Raw genomic sequence first — 16,391 nt, forward strand, 5'->3', positions numbered from 1 at the left:
TGATAGGCAAGTGACTCCCATGAAAGCATCAAAGGACTTCTTCCACCATACCATGACAAGAATATTTTTCCTGCTAATCAAAAGCTGAGTAATTTAGCAGCATCCAGGTAAAAACTATCCCAAATCTAGTCTAAAATTCTCCCCTTTTTGAGATTTGTGCTTTTTGTTTCACTTAAAATCTGTAAGGTCTGCATGTGTGGAGGGGTGATGTGGGATGAATCCATACAAGATCCTGAGAGTTCTTTTCAGGGTCAATGTATCCATATCAAGAGTTTAACCATATCATGGTTGTGTGCCTTGACATTGTCTCAGGCTCATTTTATGTTGTAGCTATAGATTAAAGCTCAAACACACTAAGTATTTTTATATTGCAAATAAATTCAGTTGTTGAAGCCACCATGAGAGCTTTAGACTGGCATTGATACATCCAGGGAATAGCTGAATTTCAGCACTAAAGGAGTGAGTATTTGATGTTGGAGGTGATTTATTGATTTTTGGCAATGCAAGAACTGAATTTTACATTCTGAAGAGAAATTTATTTCCTATCTCAAATAATCCTGACAATAGAAGTTTTCTACTGTGAGGTGAGATGAGCATCCATGACGAGGGTAAAGGAGGCCCCACTGCTTTTAGTGGCAGCTGACCACTTAATTGGTTTAGAGCTGTCATAAAACTTTACCTACTTTACCTCAACCAAGCCTCCACTGCTACCTGATTGTGACAAAGGACTTTAACCACTTTTAGAGAAAAAGTTAAGAGTTGAAAAAAACCCACATCTAAAATTATTATGGTTGGCTACTAACTTACTAAATGAATGGAATGGTTTTTGGTCTTTTCATAATTATATCTCCATTAGTGCATAGTTTTTTCAAGTTGTGAAGAAATACTCTGCAATCATAAGGGGAAGATAACCTTTAATAAAAATCTAGATTCTGAGATTGCAATTCTGTATCAGATTAACCAAGATTAATAGTCACATTAAGCCTCAACAGTGTTGTTACTGCCCATGTAACCAATGTGTTTGCAGAAGGAAGCAGCTTTCTGGGCAAAAGTCACAATCTTTGATGAAGGTTTACCTAGTAGCAATTCTGCTGGTACAAACTGAGAAGTAAATGAAGAGTTTGCTAATCCTTCCACATGCAGTATTTGAACACAGAGTACAGCCTGGCTGTTTCCTCTCTTGTTTAGGTGCTTTAAAAATAGACATTGCATTTTCCAGGTGTTTGCAGGTAGGCCTCTTGTGCAGTAAGTAGGAGGGTTTGATAGAGAAGAAACCCGATGTTTAAAGGATGTGGGAGAGAGAAGTGCAGGATATCTTTTGCTCAACAACCACAGGAATTAGTGACATAACTTCTCAAACTCTTAGACATGCCTTAACATGAGGGGAAAGGTATCTTCCTCCTTTTCTTCCCCTAGTTACTCCCTCCTAAAAATAATTTGCTGTTTTAAGACAAATTCAAATTGATTCCTTTTCCACTCTATCCTGTGCACTAACCCCCTTGGTCTGCCAGCCGGAACTTCCTCTGTTTTTCTGCTCTTGAGAGCAAAACCAAATGTTTTGGACTTTGCTGTTTTCACTTGTTCATAGTGGTTTAAATTGAAGTCTGGAATATCTGTAAGAGGAAATGTTTTGAAATGTTTTGAAAAGTCTTGTGCTCAGTGTTCTCCACTGGCCACAGTGTATACTCACATGTCAGTGCTGTTCACTTAAGAGTTGAACTCGATGCTCCTTGTAGGTCCCTTCCAACTCAGTGTTCTCTGTGATTCTGTGTGTGTGATTCCTGCAACCTCTGTTCCTGCCTGTGTGCAGTGGTGGGGGTGGGAAAATGCACATCTGCACCTGTGTGAGCACATCTGCCTACCCCTGGAGAAGTTAAAGTTATTTGGGGAGCATGTGGGTGAATTAGCAGATTAACTGTAGGCAGGAAGGCTGCTAAGAACGATTTTAACTTGAACCTTGAGTGACTGTCTCTGACTTGAAACCTCTGACTCTTTCATACCAAGTAAACTATTGCTGTTAGGTAAGAGCAAGGAACTGTTCCTTCCTTTGGTCTAAGTAATTCTTTTAGAAGAAGATGGGTAATAGCTGAACTAAAGGAATATATGGAATTCTGTTGTGATTCCAGCTGGAACAGCTCTCAGTTAAGGCCTTCCACTGGAGATAGGCACTCCACATATGAGATGTGGTTCTTGCTCTGTGAGCTCTCACTGTGAAGCTTGTTAGCCAAGGTAATTTGAGCTAATCTTTCTAACTTTGCACTGGAACAGAGTGAGAGCATTCATACAGCCAATTCTAGGGGCTCACAACGGGGTGGTAACTTGAAGAAGGGCTAGTAACTTTGAACTAAAAAAGAGGTATGCAACAGTGTTTGCATCTAACCAGAATTTATCAACCAAAATGGTAAAAATAACAAATAAGATGTGCTTGGATATGTGTTTTTAATTTACTTGCTTGTTTTTGTTGGGCTTATATGCACAGTGGGCTGTAGTTGTTTGGGAACTGGTTATAAAGCTTCTTAATATCTTTCTATTAATCGCTCTGCTTTTGTTCTGCCCTCTACTGTGAAGTTTTCTGTCATGGACAGAGTTCTTCCACTGCTTTGGTCAGAGAAATCCAGAATTTCTTCGTCTCTTAGCTAGAAACCTCTACTTGGGCAACACCTTTTTGTAGTCAAGGAGTGTATACGCAGCTTCTTAGAGCACAGAATTGGCAGAAGTGCTGTCAATGGTTTTCTGAAGAAAATCCAACTAAATTAACCAACATGTCTTTAAAAGTTGCACTACTTTTTTTGGCTGCATAGGTGACACCTGAGCAGATGTTACCTTCACATGTAGTAGTATCAAGAGCATGTGCTGCATAATGCTTTTGTTTGCACATGATCTAGAGTATTCCAGATCTCTGGACCATTTTCTTCTCTTTATCACGCCTACTTTGCTCAGTGCAGTGGGTCCTGGAGGGAGGAAGGAGGGGAGGCATGGCCCATCAGTGAACCGACGTCTTTGCCTCCCTTCCTCTCTTTTCCCTCTTTTTGCCCTTGTAGCAATATTTCCAGAGCCTCTTTGCAATACTGACGTCTGAGCTCCCGATGTGGGGAGGGGAGAGGTGGGAAAATCAGAAGTTTTGGCTTTGTTGTGTCGCACTTTGCTCCTCAGGTCTGCAGAGCCTGGGAGAGAGGCCGGGCTGAGTTACTCGGTGTTAGCAGAGGGGGATGGGATTGTGCTGCTGTCTGTCCACACCTCACTCACCATGTTGACTTGCCTTGCTGCTTGGAAACTGCTTATCTATGGAGTTAATCAAATGCAGATCAGAGTTGCATTCCTTGGGCTGAACTGATTCTTCTTGGTCCAGTCTTTTGCAGATAGGGATCGAGGATTTCATGTGCTTCGTGTTTTCAGGGAAAGGCAAACTGACATCTTGGCTGAATCCCAAGGAATGGAGTGGGTGGCAGAGTTTATATATGGGCTGGGGGTTGATTTGGCTCTAGCTGCTGTGTAAAGTTCACTTTGACAGCTGAAAGATGCAGAGAGAAGCACTTTCAGAATTAGAGACAGTGAGGTAATGAGAAAGTGACATAGGAAAGGAAGTGGAGGGGGGGGAGGTGGGGGGAAGGGAGGGCTCAAAACTCGCCTTGACATCATCTGATAGGTTTTCCACCCTGTGCAGCAGCTATTTTTATGCTTTCAACTCACAGTAATTACAGCTCAATGACAGCCAACTTGCCAAAAGCAGGGGTGGTGGTATATCCCAGAGTGGGTTGGAGGACTGAAGAGCTGCTCAAAAGCTACAACAGAACTGCAGGTTCCCAGGCATGGTTCCTGCTGCTGTGACCTATTTTTACATCTGCATGGTGGTTTAGCTTTGGCTACCTGTCATGTCTAGGAGTTTTCTGAATGCTGAATGGCAGCACTAGCTGTCACCAGCTGGTTGAAAAGATAAGAGTAGATAAATTTCAGGCTCTTCCTGAGAACTGGAGAAGCAAAAATGTATGGTGCTCCCAGCCTCACTTTTCTTCCTCTTCCTAAAGGTCACTGTTGGTGGGAGACACTGGTGGTGGATCCTGGGAATATCCACAGCGAGCTCACGTTACATAGATGTGATCCCTGGCTGAAAAATAAGGAACACAAGTGTCAATGTGCAGTCTGTATTTATTTTGAAGTATAAAATGAATTGAGTTGTAAGACATCAAAGCTTCACAGTGATGTAGTGCAGCATTCTATTATTTTCCCAGCTTTTGTCTACTTGCTAGAAATCTCAGACAAATCTTTAAATGTAGTGGGCTCATACTTCTTTCTTAGGATTCATCTGGCTTAGACCTTGGCTGAGATCTCTCTCATGTTGCCTGAGAGAGCATATTTTACAGCTGTTTGCAAATTTTTAGCAGTACATTGTTTATATTTCATCACTAAATTACATGCTTGCAGATCATTGCAGGCATTGTGTCCTGTGAGAACATTATTACTGGGGGAAAAAGGAGAGCCTGTACTGAGCTGCAGAGAGGACTGGAGGTGAAAGGAGGAGAAAAATGCACATTTGAAGGTGGTGATGGAGATTATGAGCACATTTTTTATCTGCTTAATAATTTGGATTTTAAAATGCAGTATTTTTGAGAAAAAAGAAACTAATGATGCAGTTTTGTGTTACAGCTGAGCTCATCCAAGTTCTACCCTATGTCAAGATAGTGTGGCTTCTCTCTCCCTTCCCCTGGCTTTTGAAGGTAGATACAAGAAATTAATTAATTAAATTTTGTGTGTTTTAAGGTACCACTACTTTGAGTAGTGAGTAGGTAGTGGTACCTCAAATGCAAGTGTTGCATTTCATGCCCACCAGGCCTCAGAAGGAGCAGCTGTATCTGTGCAAGCCATGTGTGCACCTGGTGCAGCATCTTAAGGTAGAATGCATCCCCACATTCTGCATCTCATTTCACACTTGAAATTCAAAGGATGTACTGCTCAACTGATGTCTCATGGAATAGATTATGAAAACTGGGCCTGATGTTTTTCAGATGGGAAATCTGTGGCACATACTTAGGTCCCCTTGGTAAAGGTGATTGTTTTACCAATAGCACTTCTGCCAATTCCAGGGTAAAAGTTGTGCAAGACACTGAATATTGGGCGTCCATTAGTGGGGGTGATCCTACTTTTCTAGAGTGGTTAAGCAACTGAAACTGTTGCTGAAATCCTACCTCTGCTGTGAAATGGGTTTTCCAATCTACCCTGCTGATTTCCAGAGTAATTGTCAAAGTTACTTGTTCTTACAGTACATTGATATTTCTGTCCATGTGATTACTGATCAGAGTTTCAGATCTCTTATCAGTATATCAGGATCCAGTAAAACAAATGAAACTTTTAAAAACTTTTTAGATGTTTATAAACAAGTGAAAATGGTGTCAGTATTTTGTACAAGACAGGTTGCTCTTGGCCTTGACTTATCCCTTAGAGTCCATGTTTTGCAAGGAGGAACCTCACAAGTGCTTGCTCGTGTGTGGAAGGGTATCCTCCAATCTAGGCCCTTTGGAGTTTATCTTCTTACAGCATAGGGGACATTATCCACGTCCTCTTTGGAGTGCTGTGACCCAGATAATTTGGATAATTACTCCTCTTAGAGCACTAACTAATGCTGTGGGGAAAATTTTATACTGTAAGACAAAATTTAAAAATATCTTCCTCAGCAAATAAAAGATTTACCTAACTACCATTGAGCCTGTCAAGTGTCTTTCTATCCAAGCTGTTTTCTGCATAGGAAAAAAGAAAGATGTGTCTGTGTACATACCTGCAGCTCTGCAACAATACATTGAAAGGATCAGATTTTCATCAGTTCTTAAAGTTTTCTTCATCAGAAGCTGGACAACGTGTTAGGGCTGTTTTGGCAATACCTGGGTATTGGCAGGTGCTGCATGAGCAGCTAGCTTGTGTTTTTCAGTTTTGTATGCTGTAGTGACCTGCTAACTCAGAGGCCCTGGTTGGCAGAATAATAGTAGCTTCTGACCTCTGTAGCTGAATCTTGTCATTTTTACCATCCAGATGGTATATTGCTTGCCAGGAAAAGTAGAGCTGGTGTGGCACTGGATAATTGTTCTTTAGTTATTACAGGTATGGGACCTCTGCTCAGAGTATCAGGCCTTACTCAATGTGCAGTTTTGTGTTGCTGCTGAAAGGAGAGGTCTAGACAATATGTTTCTTTATCTTCTCCTTCATCCTGTCTTTAGAACTCTTGGGCTGTGCTGGGTCTGTTTCCCAAGGCAGCTCTCCACAGTGCTGTGACTGCTAATGCTCATGCAAAAACAGGCTCTTCTATTTGTGCAGTAATTTGACCTTACTGGCTAAAGTTCAGTGTGAGACTGAACCTTCACCTGACTTTCACAAATCCTAAAATTAAGATTAAAATTTCTGTTGAATATATGATGGTAATTCAAGAGTAGTGCAATTACAGAGCTTTATATTATCACCAAAGCTACTTTTTTACTCACAGGAACATTGGAGTTTGGATTCTTTCCTGGGTGGAGGTTGAACATTTCAAAGTAAGAAGAGTACTGTTGAAAGTGCTCAGAAATGTCACTGATGCCATCTAGCATTTGGTTGAACACTACTTTTCTTAGATATTAGTTTCATTATTAGAAACATTTTTTCCCTGATTGTAATTCCAGCCTTGCTTTATAGAATGGCTTGAATGCCTCTCAAACTGTTTGGAAATGAGAAAATTGAGTGGGATAGGAACAGAATATGAATTGGAAACTGTTCCTGTAGTTTTTAGAGTATTCGTCTTTTTATTTTTGCTATGTCTGTGTGGTTATCTTTGTTTCAGGTGTGTAGGATGACACTGATTACTATTAATCTTTTTTTTTTTTCCTGGAAAGGTAACAAGAATACTTTTTTAAGGTATCATTGGACAACTCTTTTTTTTTTTTTTTTTTTTCACCACAGACTTCATTGCATCTCTTATGATTCATGCTTAGCAAAATTAAAAACCCACAAAGCTACCAGTTGTACTGGTGAGAGGGCCTCCTGATTGTTGCTCAGATGGAACATGTCTTTCCCTGGCCAATTCCAGTACCGTGCTGGGCAGTGTGTATAACCAAAATATGTCAGCCATGTGGCATCTGTTCATGATGCACATGAAATAAACTCGAGATGAGGTGACTGCTCCCATGCAACCACAGATTCTGAAAGTCTAGTGCTTGCAGAAGAGGGTTATTGATTTGGGGCTGCAGATTATCTTCAGGTAGGTGTTTCTACTAGGTTGGGAGAAAGGATTTAAGGGAAGAGGGGGTGAGAACATGTGCTTGCACAGAAGTAGCCTGCTCTTACCTGTGTGTGGTCTCAGGGCAAATGCATACGAAGACTCTGTTTCTTAGATTATCAGTTTAGGTTTCTCCACAGCTAAAACTCTTGTTTCCAAGGGTTTAAGCAAGAAGGGAGAGAAAGCACTTGTCTTCTGCACTCGGAGCAGGGGTATTCTCCTAGCTGTGTGCACAGCGTGCTTGCAGTCGGGAGATGCATGGGGAGAGAGGGTACTGCTCAGTCACATGATATTGCCTGTCTGGCAGGTGTCTGCAGTGTGAGTAGAGAAACCAACTGTTCACTATTTTGGGTGAATGAGGTTGGCTGTTACTGCAAGTGGCCCCACAAAGAAGTCCACGCATCTGTCGATAAGCTGTGCTCTGCATACGGGGTGCCCGAATGCTTATAGCTACTTGCTGCAACAGGGAAGTTTCTGTCTGAGCTTTGAGATCGTAGGAAGAAAAATTTTGCCAAGAGCCTTGCTGGTTTTAATCTTTAGATGTTGGCTGTCAGGGTTTCTCTGTGCCTACAGAACCTCTCTGTTCTGATGCAAGCACAGCCTTGGAATCTAGCAGTAAACTGATTTTTTTCTGCTCTACCGCTTGGTGCAGTGACGGAAACCTGGTAGAGAGGGATTGCAGTTAGGTCTCTTGTGAGGATTAAGAACCCCTTCCACCTGCCTGGACGCCTCCCGTGTTACTGAATCCGCCTTCAGGTCCAGGGATTTCCTCTAATATGTTGGATAAAGCCAAGACACTCCAGCCTGCCTATGTCGGGATTGTGCCGCTTGCAGAGACTGTGTCAAAGCAAGGGAAGAGCTGTTCAAGCACATACCAGGATTCATACCACAGCTTACGAGAAGGTTAGCAGGCTCTGCTCTCTTTGTTGTAGGCACTGTGTAATTCATTTGTGGGGGTTTTATTTTGGGGTTTTTTTTGTGTTGTTGGTTTTTTTCCCTCTTGCATATTGAATCTGCCTGGTTTTTGTTTTCTGGGCAATAGTCCAGATTTTGGGTTTCCCACTGACTCCTGTGACCTCTTGTCCCTGAGGGCGCTCAAGCACATCACTCGACAAGCCTGGAGCTCTCTGTGTAGTGACTTGCAGTGCTGAAACAATTGAAACAATTTCACTCACATTCGGGAGTTTTGGTTTCAAACTTAAAATTTCTTCTCCCCTACATCTGTAGGCCTCCTGTGGGCAATGCTTTAAGGCTGTTTCATTAAAGGTGTAAAGGCTTGTTCTGGATTTGCAGCTCTGCCTTGAAGAAGATAAGAGTACCATGTTTTAAGTTTCTGTATAGTCTTGTTTTGAGAGTGTGCAAGGAGTGTTGTGTGCATATCTAAATGATTTTGTTTTAGTTGATGGTATTCAGCAAATATGTGTGCTTTTTAAATGAGGATTTAACAGTTCTGGAAGATTATGTAGACAGAGGTCAGATTTCAGGGAGTGATATCTAGAAGGAAAGAAGAGAATCTGGAGGGATTGAAAAAGATTGAGAAGATGAAAACAGGCAGTGATCCGTTCATAGTGTGCAGCATAATAAATATATATCAACAAGCAGGAACTGGGAAAAGATTACAGGGAAGAATGGCAGAACATCACAAAAAGCCACTGGCAAGCAGCAAGGTTTATGTTTTATCAGAAATACTGGATCTGTTTAGCTACAAGTGAGATTTTAGTAGGAACTTGCAGAAGGGAACAATGATCTGGAGTACAGTGGCCTCAGAACGAGGTGATGAGTGATTTTAAAAGTGAGTAATGTCATCTGAATGGAGGGGAAAATAACTTTCTGACATTTTGGACAGCAAAGCAAGATAAAGGAGGGGTAGCCATCGAGGACAAGAATCCAGATAGAATAAGGCCATGTTTGTTGCATAAAGATGGCCAGTGTGTGGAAGAGGATTTTAGCAGTTGCATTTAGAGGATTTTTCTCTGGTACGTAGTCTAGGCCTGCTGGAACTGCCAAAAAAAACTATTAGGTTTCTGCCCCCAATTGTCCCTCCCCTTACCAAGCCTATTTAACATCTATCAAGAGCTAGCTTGTTGTTAATTTTTAAAAATATTACTATTTGTGTTGCATGTTTTCATTGGAATATTCTTTGTTGAAAAAATATGGAGAAGGAAAAGAAAACTGAAGTCACAGTCCTCAAATTCAAGTTCAGGAGTTATAAATCCATTAGTATAGGCAGTGTTCCCAGATGTCTTTATCTGCTTTGGAGACATAGAGCTGAAGCACATCAATCTTCTGAGGAAAAAACAGCCCAAAATTAAAAAAAGCCAGAACTTGCATCTGTCCTGTATTTGTAAGCATTGTTTTTCACAAAAGGTGAGCATTTTGCATTTGGATGTACCAGGATACATCTTTCATCCAGTCACTAAATATCACAAGCTGTACGGTGGGATAACATGTACAACAAGAAAAAAGCAATTCTGTCTTACTTTAATCAATATAAAAAGGTTTGTTGCTGTCTCAAATTGAAGTGAATTAAGGCCATTGAAATCTTGTATAATTCTGGTTTTTGGAAAAACTGTGTTGACTGTAAAGTCCAGCAGTACTATTAGCCTACCCCATGGCTAATTCATGATACTCTAATGTCATCTGTGGTGAGAAAAGCTGCTTTCCACCAGCTACCAAATGAAAGTTAGGGAAGAGAAGGAGATGCTGCCAGCTTCTTTCCTGTCAGATGAAGAAAATAACCCTTTAGCTTTGCTGCTGCTCCATTCAAGTCTCCTGCAGTCTCGGGATGCCTGTTGTGTTTGTGCTGTAGCGTGCGCTGTATTTTGCAGAGCCAAATCTTACGGGCAGCGGAGGAACAGATGCACCCACGTGTAAACCCTTATGGAAGTCCAGAATTAGCATTGAGCTGACACTAATGACTTTGTGGGTTTTTGGTCCCCCCTAAAAATGAGAGCTTAGTTTTGTTGCCATCACGACAGAAAATTCATGCATTTCTCTTCCTCAGTCTTAATAAAACTGGGCAAATAAGGGCTGTCTATACTAACGCTGACAATGCTCATCTGTTCTCTTAATGATTCTCATGAGAAGCAGCTATCTGGAATAGAATACATCTTCCTTCCTGATTTCTGGAAAACAGATGTCTCTTAAATCTGATTTATTTCTTTTTTTGAATTAGGACTTGACATTGAAGTTTGGGAACTGGTGATCCTTTCTACACAGAATTGGATTTGACATGCAGAAGTCAAAGAACTTAAGCTTGTATTTTTCAAAATATGTATTAGGGCGGTTACTTGCAAAATTCCTAGAATTCAGGAATCCGTAAACATGTTTTCTATTCAAGAATGCCTTGGAATGATTTAGTCTTCAAATACTAGAACCAAATTTGCAGTTCCTAGATCAGTTAACACAACAGTATGGTAGCCCCTCATGAGAGATACGAAGAGGGAATTGCAGAAAGCTACTCAAAGCCCAGTTAGCATTCATGTGAGTTCAGCTTAGAATTAAGTACTTTCCAAACTAAATTCCAACTTTTCCACTTCTGTGCTACATTTTTAATTTGCTGCTCTTAAACAAAACACTTTTTTTTTTTTTTTTGCAAGATCCTCCCTTCAAAAACATTCAGTGTGACTTGGGGCCTGACAGCTAAAATCACCTGTCTTTTTCCAAGATTGGTATCTCAGGGCCCAGACACAGGAACAAGTTCCTGCATGCCATCTGATCTGCACGAACTGTGTGCACATTCTTGGTCCACAGCAAATGGGAGGTAATTTGAGTTAGCTTAGCCTTTGATTAAACTATTAATATCTGTTTAGTACTTTGAAGAGAACAGGAGTCATGCAAGTGTTTGTTAGCATTTAACTTTCTTCAGGAGTAGTCTAGACCTTATTGCCATTAGACCTGTGGGCATTTGAAGGTGCAGCTGGCCCTGGCCCCACCTCATCCAGGAGGGATCAGGAAACTTGCACGAGTAGACTTGGAAGCTGTCAGTCCCAAGGAGATCCCCAGCAAGAGGGCAGCCCCTGCACCCGAGGCATCTCACAGGAATGCAGGGTGACATTTTTCTGTAACGGGTGATGTGAGTCTTCCTGCTTCAGAATGGACCTGAAGTTTCTGTTGGGAGATGTGTGAGCAATGCAAATTCATGGAAAAGTAGTGTCAGAAACCAGTCCCAAAACACACAGATGCCTTTCTGAATTATGGCCTAATGCATCCCACTGTTTGGAATTATTTATGCAAATAGTGCTCTGACACATTAAAACACAGAAAATGTGTTGAATGTACGGGGAGCTGATCTGCTCTGGCATTTCTTATGGCAGGTCCAGTGGCACATCACACTCCTTGTATCCTCTTGCTGCAACCACAGTCTGTGGCTATTCTTAAAAGTAAGAGGTACAGTGAAGGTAAGATAATGAAATATTTATGTGAAGTGGCTTGAAGTTGGCTTGAAGTATTTAAATTTATTTTTGCTTAATAGCCAGTGTGTCTCATTTGACTGTGAGGACTAGAGGTGTTTCAGGGTATTTGTTAATTCTGTGACGTGAGTGGGGAAAGGGTTAACACTGAATGACCAAGGTTTTTGTAAGTCAGTTGTTATCAGTGGAAGAAGAGTCATAGCATTATCCCTGGAGCTGAATTCACATGTTTTTTCAGTCTTGATGCTCTAATGTGTTTTTGGGTTTTTTGGATATGACATGTTTTCCCCTCTTGCAGTTTACTGAACTATTCCTGTCAGTGTAATGATCCCCAGCTGTTGCTTTAGCCCTCGCTATTTTCATGCTGGGAATGGGAAGAGGAGGAGGAGAGGGACAGAGGCTAACTTGTTTACCACACTGTGATCTACTTAATTTCTCAAAAACGGCTATTACAGTGCTTTCCGTAGTGCAAAGTAATACTAAAAGGAAAGAGTTGCAGACTTGGAGCTGCAAGATGTAAGGACTCAACACATGCAGAAACGAAAAAAGAGTAGAAACTGGGTGTGGTGCGATGAGTACAGCTGTCAGTAGCATTTATGCAGACAATGCTTTGAACTAATAGATACCAAGTAAAATTTCCAGTAAGTACTTTCCTGTCCTGTCAACTGAATTTTCTTCACAGTCAAACTGAGCTTCATATTCAGTGGCAGTGGTGCTGAGGTACTGATAATCCCAGCAGCTGGGACACATATTAATAAAGCTTCAAAACACTTATGTGGCTTTCGGATTATTGATTTTTCATAGTTGTTGTTTCTTTCTTCAAGAAATATATTAATATTAATATTAATTTATACTTTTAAACAGCAAGTGACTGATGCCTAGGCTTCCCAGGAACTGTTGAAAAGCAGTTGCTGTTTTTTTGAAAATGGAACTTTAATATTGAAACTCAAACTGCTTTCTTTGCATCCAGAAAAACTTTCTGGAGTCGTTGCCCGAAGATGAGGGTCAGTGACAGGAGTGGGTTTTCCTTCTGCTTTCCCAGGCTGCCTGTGTAAATCTTATCTCAGTAGTTTTATCATCCACAAGATCTGTCCCTAGTCATCTGATTTTTCATCATGCAGTCACATCTGCAAGTCAACAACTTAGTGAATTGATCAACAACTTAGTGAATATCTATACCAAAAATAAGTGCCTGCTTAGATCTTTCATTTCATGCCCCATCTCCTGTATCTCCAGTCTTTTCTGAGCATTGAATTACTGATTTTGTCACCTGCTGCATCAGTAAATTTCAATCCAAAATGTAGAAGCAGCACATTTTTTGGCAAGAACCTCTGCAACCTATGGTAGGAAATGGGATATGACTCCTCATGTGGCTTAGGTTTATCAAATTAAAATGAGCCTGTGGGGCAAATTGTGCTGCTTTTTCTTGCAGGAGGCTCTGCAGGATACATAATCTGCCCAAGGGTATTAACATGGAGCAGAATTCATAGTTTCCTTCTTTTGCTTGGGCTCGTAAAAGTAGATACTGTTTTTTCCCCCGGCACTATGTAATATTTACTAACCTGGTATTTCTCCAAACTCAGAACAGACCCACAGTAGCTCAAATATGTTGCAATATGGTGATTGCTAAGAAGATCTACAAAATGTTTTTTGTTCATGAGTGTATTCAGGAGAGATGAGATGGGTAGAAGAACCGTGCAGTTCTTCTGTGCAGAATCTTCTGTCAGAGTTTATTGTGCAAACAATATAATCAACATTCCTTCAAGTGAACAAAAGTTTGAACTTTCCAGCCTGCAGTTTTGCCATCTAAAGTTATATTGGCCTGATGCAGCTAACAAGAAATGTGAAAGAAGCTGGTGATAAGGAAGAAGATATATTGCTTTGGGACATGAATTCTTTGCAAAATTGACTGTGAAAATTGTTGAAATCCAGGCTTTCTTGACGATCTTATTTTAAAACTGGCATTCAGAAATAAACAGCCATAGAGAAAACCTGTTTTAAAAATATAGCTATTTGAGAGTTTCAGTGGAAGTGCCTGTGATGGACTCTTCTCCATCATAGGGACAGGAATCATCTGTTGCAATCATGCCTATAAAAACCTTGTTCTGTGGTCTCTGTCCCCAAAGGCGGCTCAAAGGCCTTGTCACCATTCTGAGGGTATTTGCCATAACAACTCTGCTGTACGAGCTGACACATTTAACATATTTTTGGTAACTTTCCTCACTGAAATACTTGTCAGGCACAAACACTGTGCTGCCCAGCTGGGTTGCTGGGGGCAGAGCTGGGTGATGCTCTCTGGGTGACAGAAGGAAGAGATCTAGTTTTGACTTTCTCTGTGTGGTGTTTCTGTAGCTTCCTGCTGCTCCATGTCTCTCCAGTAGTAAGTGCACGGAGACTGTAGCTGTGTTTTTTGTAGGAATGGAATGTGGCAGTAAGTATGATCTTTGGTTACTCACCTCTGCAAATCTCACAGCAATGTTGGAAGCCAGAATACAAGCCAGAAGCTCCTATTACATAATTCACCAGTATTGCAAACAACATGTAACCTGTCCCTGCAAATGGTTGTGTGTTCTGTTTCTTATTTTGGTAGATGTTCTTTTTAGTTCTTTCACCTTCCTAAGCGTTCATGCCTCTTTCTGTGTTACACTTGGGTGTGAAGGTCCTTCTAAGGCTGCTTGCAGCCCTTTTCCACACTCCAATGTCAAGTTCTCCCTTTCCAGAAGCAGAAGACAACATTGTAGAAGTAGATGCTAAACTAATCGTACCTTTGTGTCCCTCCGAGAGACTCTTTTACTGCTGCTAATAATATCTGTCACATTGACTGCAGGCAGTGTAGAGCGAGGATTGTATCTTCAGGACTGACATGTGACAGTGAATCTTAACTACAGCTGCAAACACTGTCCCCTGCAGCCACCTCACTGCCTCAGTGCTGGAGGGAGTGACAGCAGGGAAACGTGTGTGTCCTTCACTTGCTTTTGTTCAGGATGTGAGTGAAATCCCACCTTCATTACCACTTGGAGAGAATCTTGAAGTGTGTGTAATCTGCTGCTGCTGGCAGTCCCCTGTATGCCCTTCAGCAGAGGACTGAGCCAGCAGTAACATTTCAAACATCTGCAGAATTTGTCTGACAGTCTGAAGTCAGTGGTCACGCAGGCCATTCTGGACTGATGGGGTTTTTTTGGTTTGTTGATTGATCTTTTACACAGAATTATATTATTTAAATATTTATAGCTATGATAGCACATTAAAGCCTCATAGCTCGAATTGTTCAATGCTGTGGATTTTCCCGCATGGCAAAAACTGGAATAGTCAGTCCTGGAGATGTGTAGTCCAAAGTTTTTTTGAAAGACAGTAAGTATCCATCGAGAAAGGAGGTAAAAAACTGTAGATAAATGTTGTATCATCAGTGAAAAGATTCTGAGGGACTTTGATGTGCTTTTTATGAGTAATGCAAATTCTGGAGATCAGCTTCCACACTGGGCTTCTCGTGGAGGAACTGATTTCTAATATAGAATGATATGATGGCCATAGCTGAATCTTGCATCTTTTTTACAAGTAGCAACAGAATTCTAATAGAATTTGTTTTAAACAATACAGAAAATGTCAGACTGTTGGAGTACAGAGGCCAGGATCTTTATTTGAACCTCAGGTGCCAAGACTGTGTGTTCTTTGCAGTCTTTGAGAAAACAGCAAAGATGTATTTAACTACCATGAGTTAAAGAAATATGGTAGTTCCTTGTAGTATCCACCTGAAATTCTTGCTAAGAGAGAATGCTGGGGTTTGGATAGAAGCTGGTGAAAGGAATGCTAACTAGATAGAGAAAGCTCTGAGTCTTTGTTTTGCATGTAATAATGCAGCTTGGACAAAACCACTTTTGTTTCATGTCCCACGAAATAACTGTCAGCACAATGAAGCAGCTGAAGCTGGGAGATGCTCAAGCTAGCTAATTTAAAATTATAAGGCTCAACTTTCTGAGTTCCCTGTATAACTAGTTAATTATTTCTTCTAAAGAACTGCTGGTTTTTTATTTAAATTTGCATACTTCTAAGTAATTTTTTTTCTACTACTTGTGGAAAATCACATTTGTTCTCATTTGCATTCAGTGTCAGTAAACCAAAGATCTTTAGGTGGTTAAAAATCCGAAATGGTCTTGGAAATACAGAATTATTCCGTCTTTTAGTGGAAAACCCCGAAACACAGCTCATATGTCGAGGTGTCCCAGCTGTTGCCACAGAAATTCTGTGGTGTCTTGACCCTTAGATGATTCCTGTGAAGGGAACTTTTAACCTCTATCTGTAGAGGGTGCCCTGTGGCAGAAGGAAGGCTGAATCACTGGGCCAAAACCAGGCTCAGAAATGTTTGAGGAAGTTTGTGACCTTGATCTATGAAGCTGTTTGTACACTGGAGCACTCTGCTATAGTAGAAACTGAACTATGGGAGGAGAATTATGATGGAAAAGTATTTGACCGTGTCTCTTTTGCTGCAAGGGACACAGAAATTTTAGTGTTATAAACATATCTAATCAATCGTGTTTTAGGGATGTGTCTGAGCACTGTCTCAGTGCTTGACTTTCTTTCTGCTTGTAAGAAACTCACAAAAACACGTCCCTTAAACTGAGAGTTTTAAATACAATGAAAAATTCTTCAGATTCTGATGTACCTCAAAAGATCTGTTTTTTTAAAATTCTGTATAATTTTTCGGAAAAAAATAGAAACAACTCCCATGTATCATCTTTATGGAA

The 16,391-nt window shown here is 40.8% G+C and overlaps 1 protein-coding gene across 2 annotated transcripts in view; it reads left to right on the plus strand.

Moving 5' to 3' along the window:
* Window positions 1–16,391, plus strand: part of MRTFA (myocardin related transcription factor A) — an 87,037-nt gene that overhangs the window by 30,458 nt on the left and 40,188 nt on the right. Inside the window, exon 1 of one of the 2 annotated variants that reach the window (XM_014882585.2) lies at window positions 7,999–8,140. The exons of the other annotated variant lie outside the window; for it this stretch is intronic. Within the exon in view, the coding sequence (XP_014738071.2) occupies window positions 8,014–8,140 (127 nt within the window). The 5' untranslated portion in view covers window positions 7,999–8,013. Of the gene's footprint in view, window positions 1–7,998; window positions 8,141–16,391 lie in introns of those variants that run through there. 2 annotated transcript variants of the gene reach the window in all.

The sequence above is a fragment of the Sturnus vulgaris genome, chromosome 5 (assembly GCF_052056855.1).
Source record: "Sturnus vulgaris isolate bStuVul1 chromosome 5, bStuVul1.hap1, whole genome shotgun sequence".
NCBI classification, from domain to species: domain Eukaryota; kingdom Metazoa; phylum Chordata; class Aves; order Passeriformes; family Sturnidae; genus Sturnus; species Sturnus vulgaris.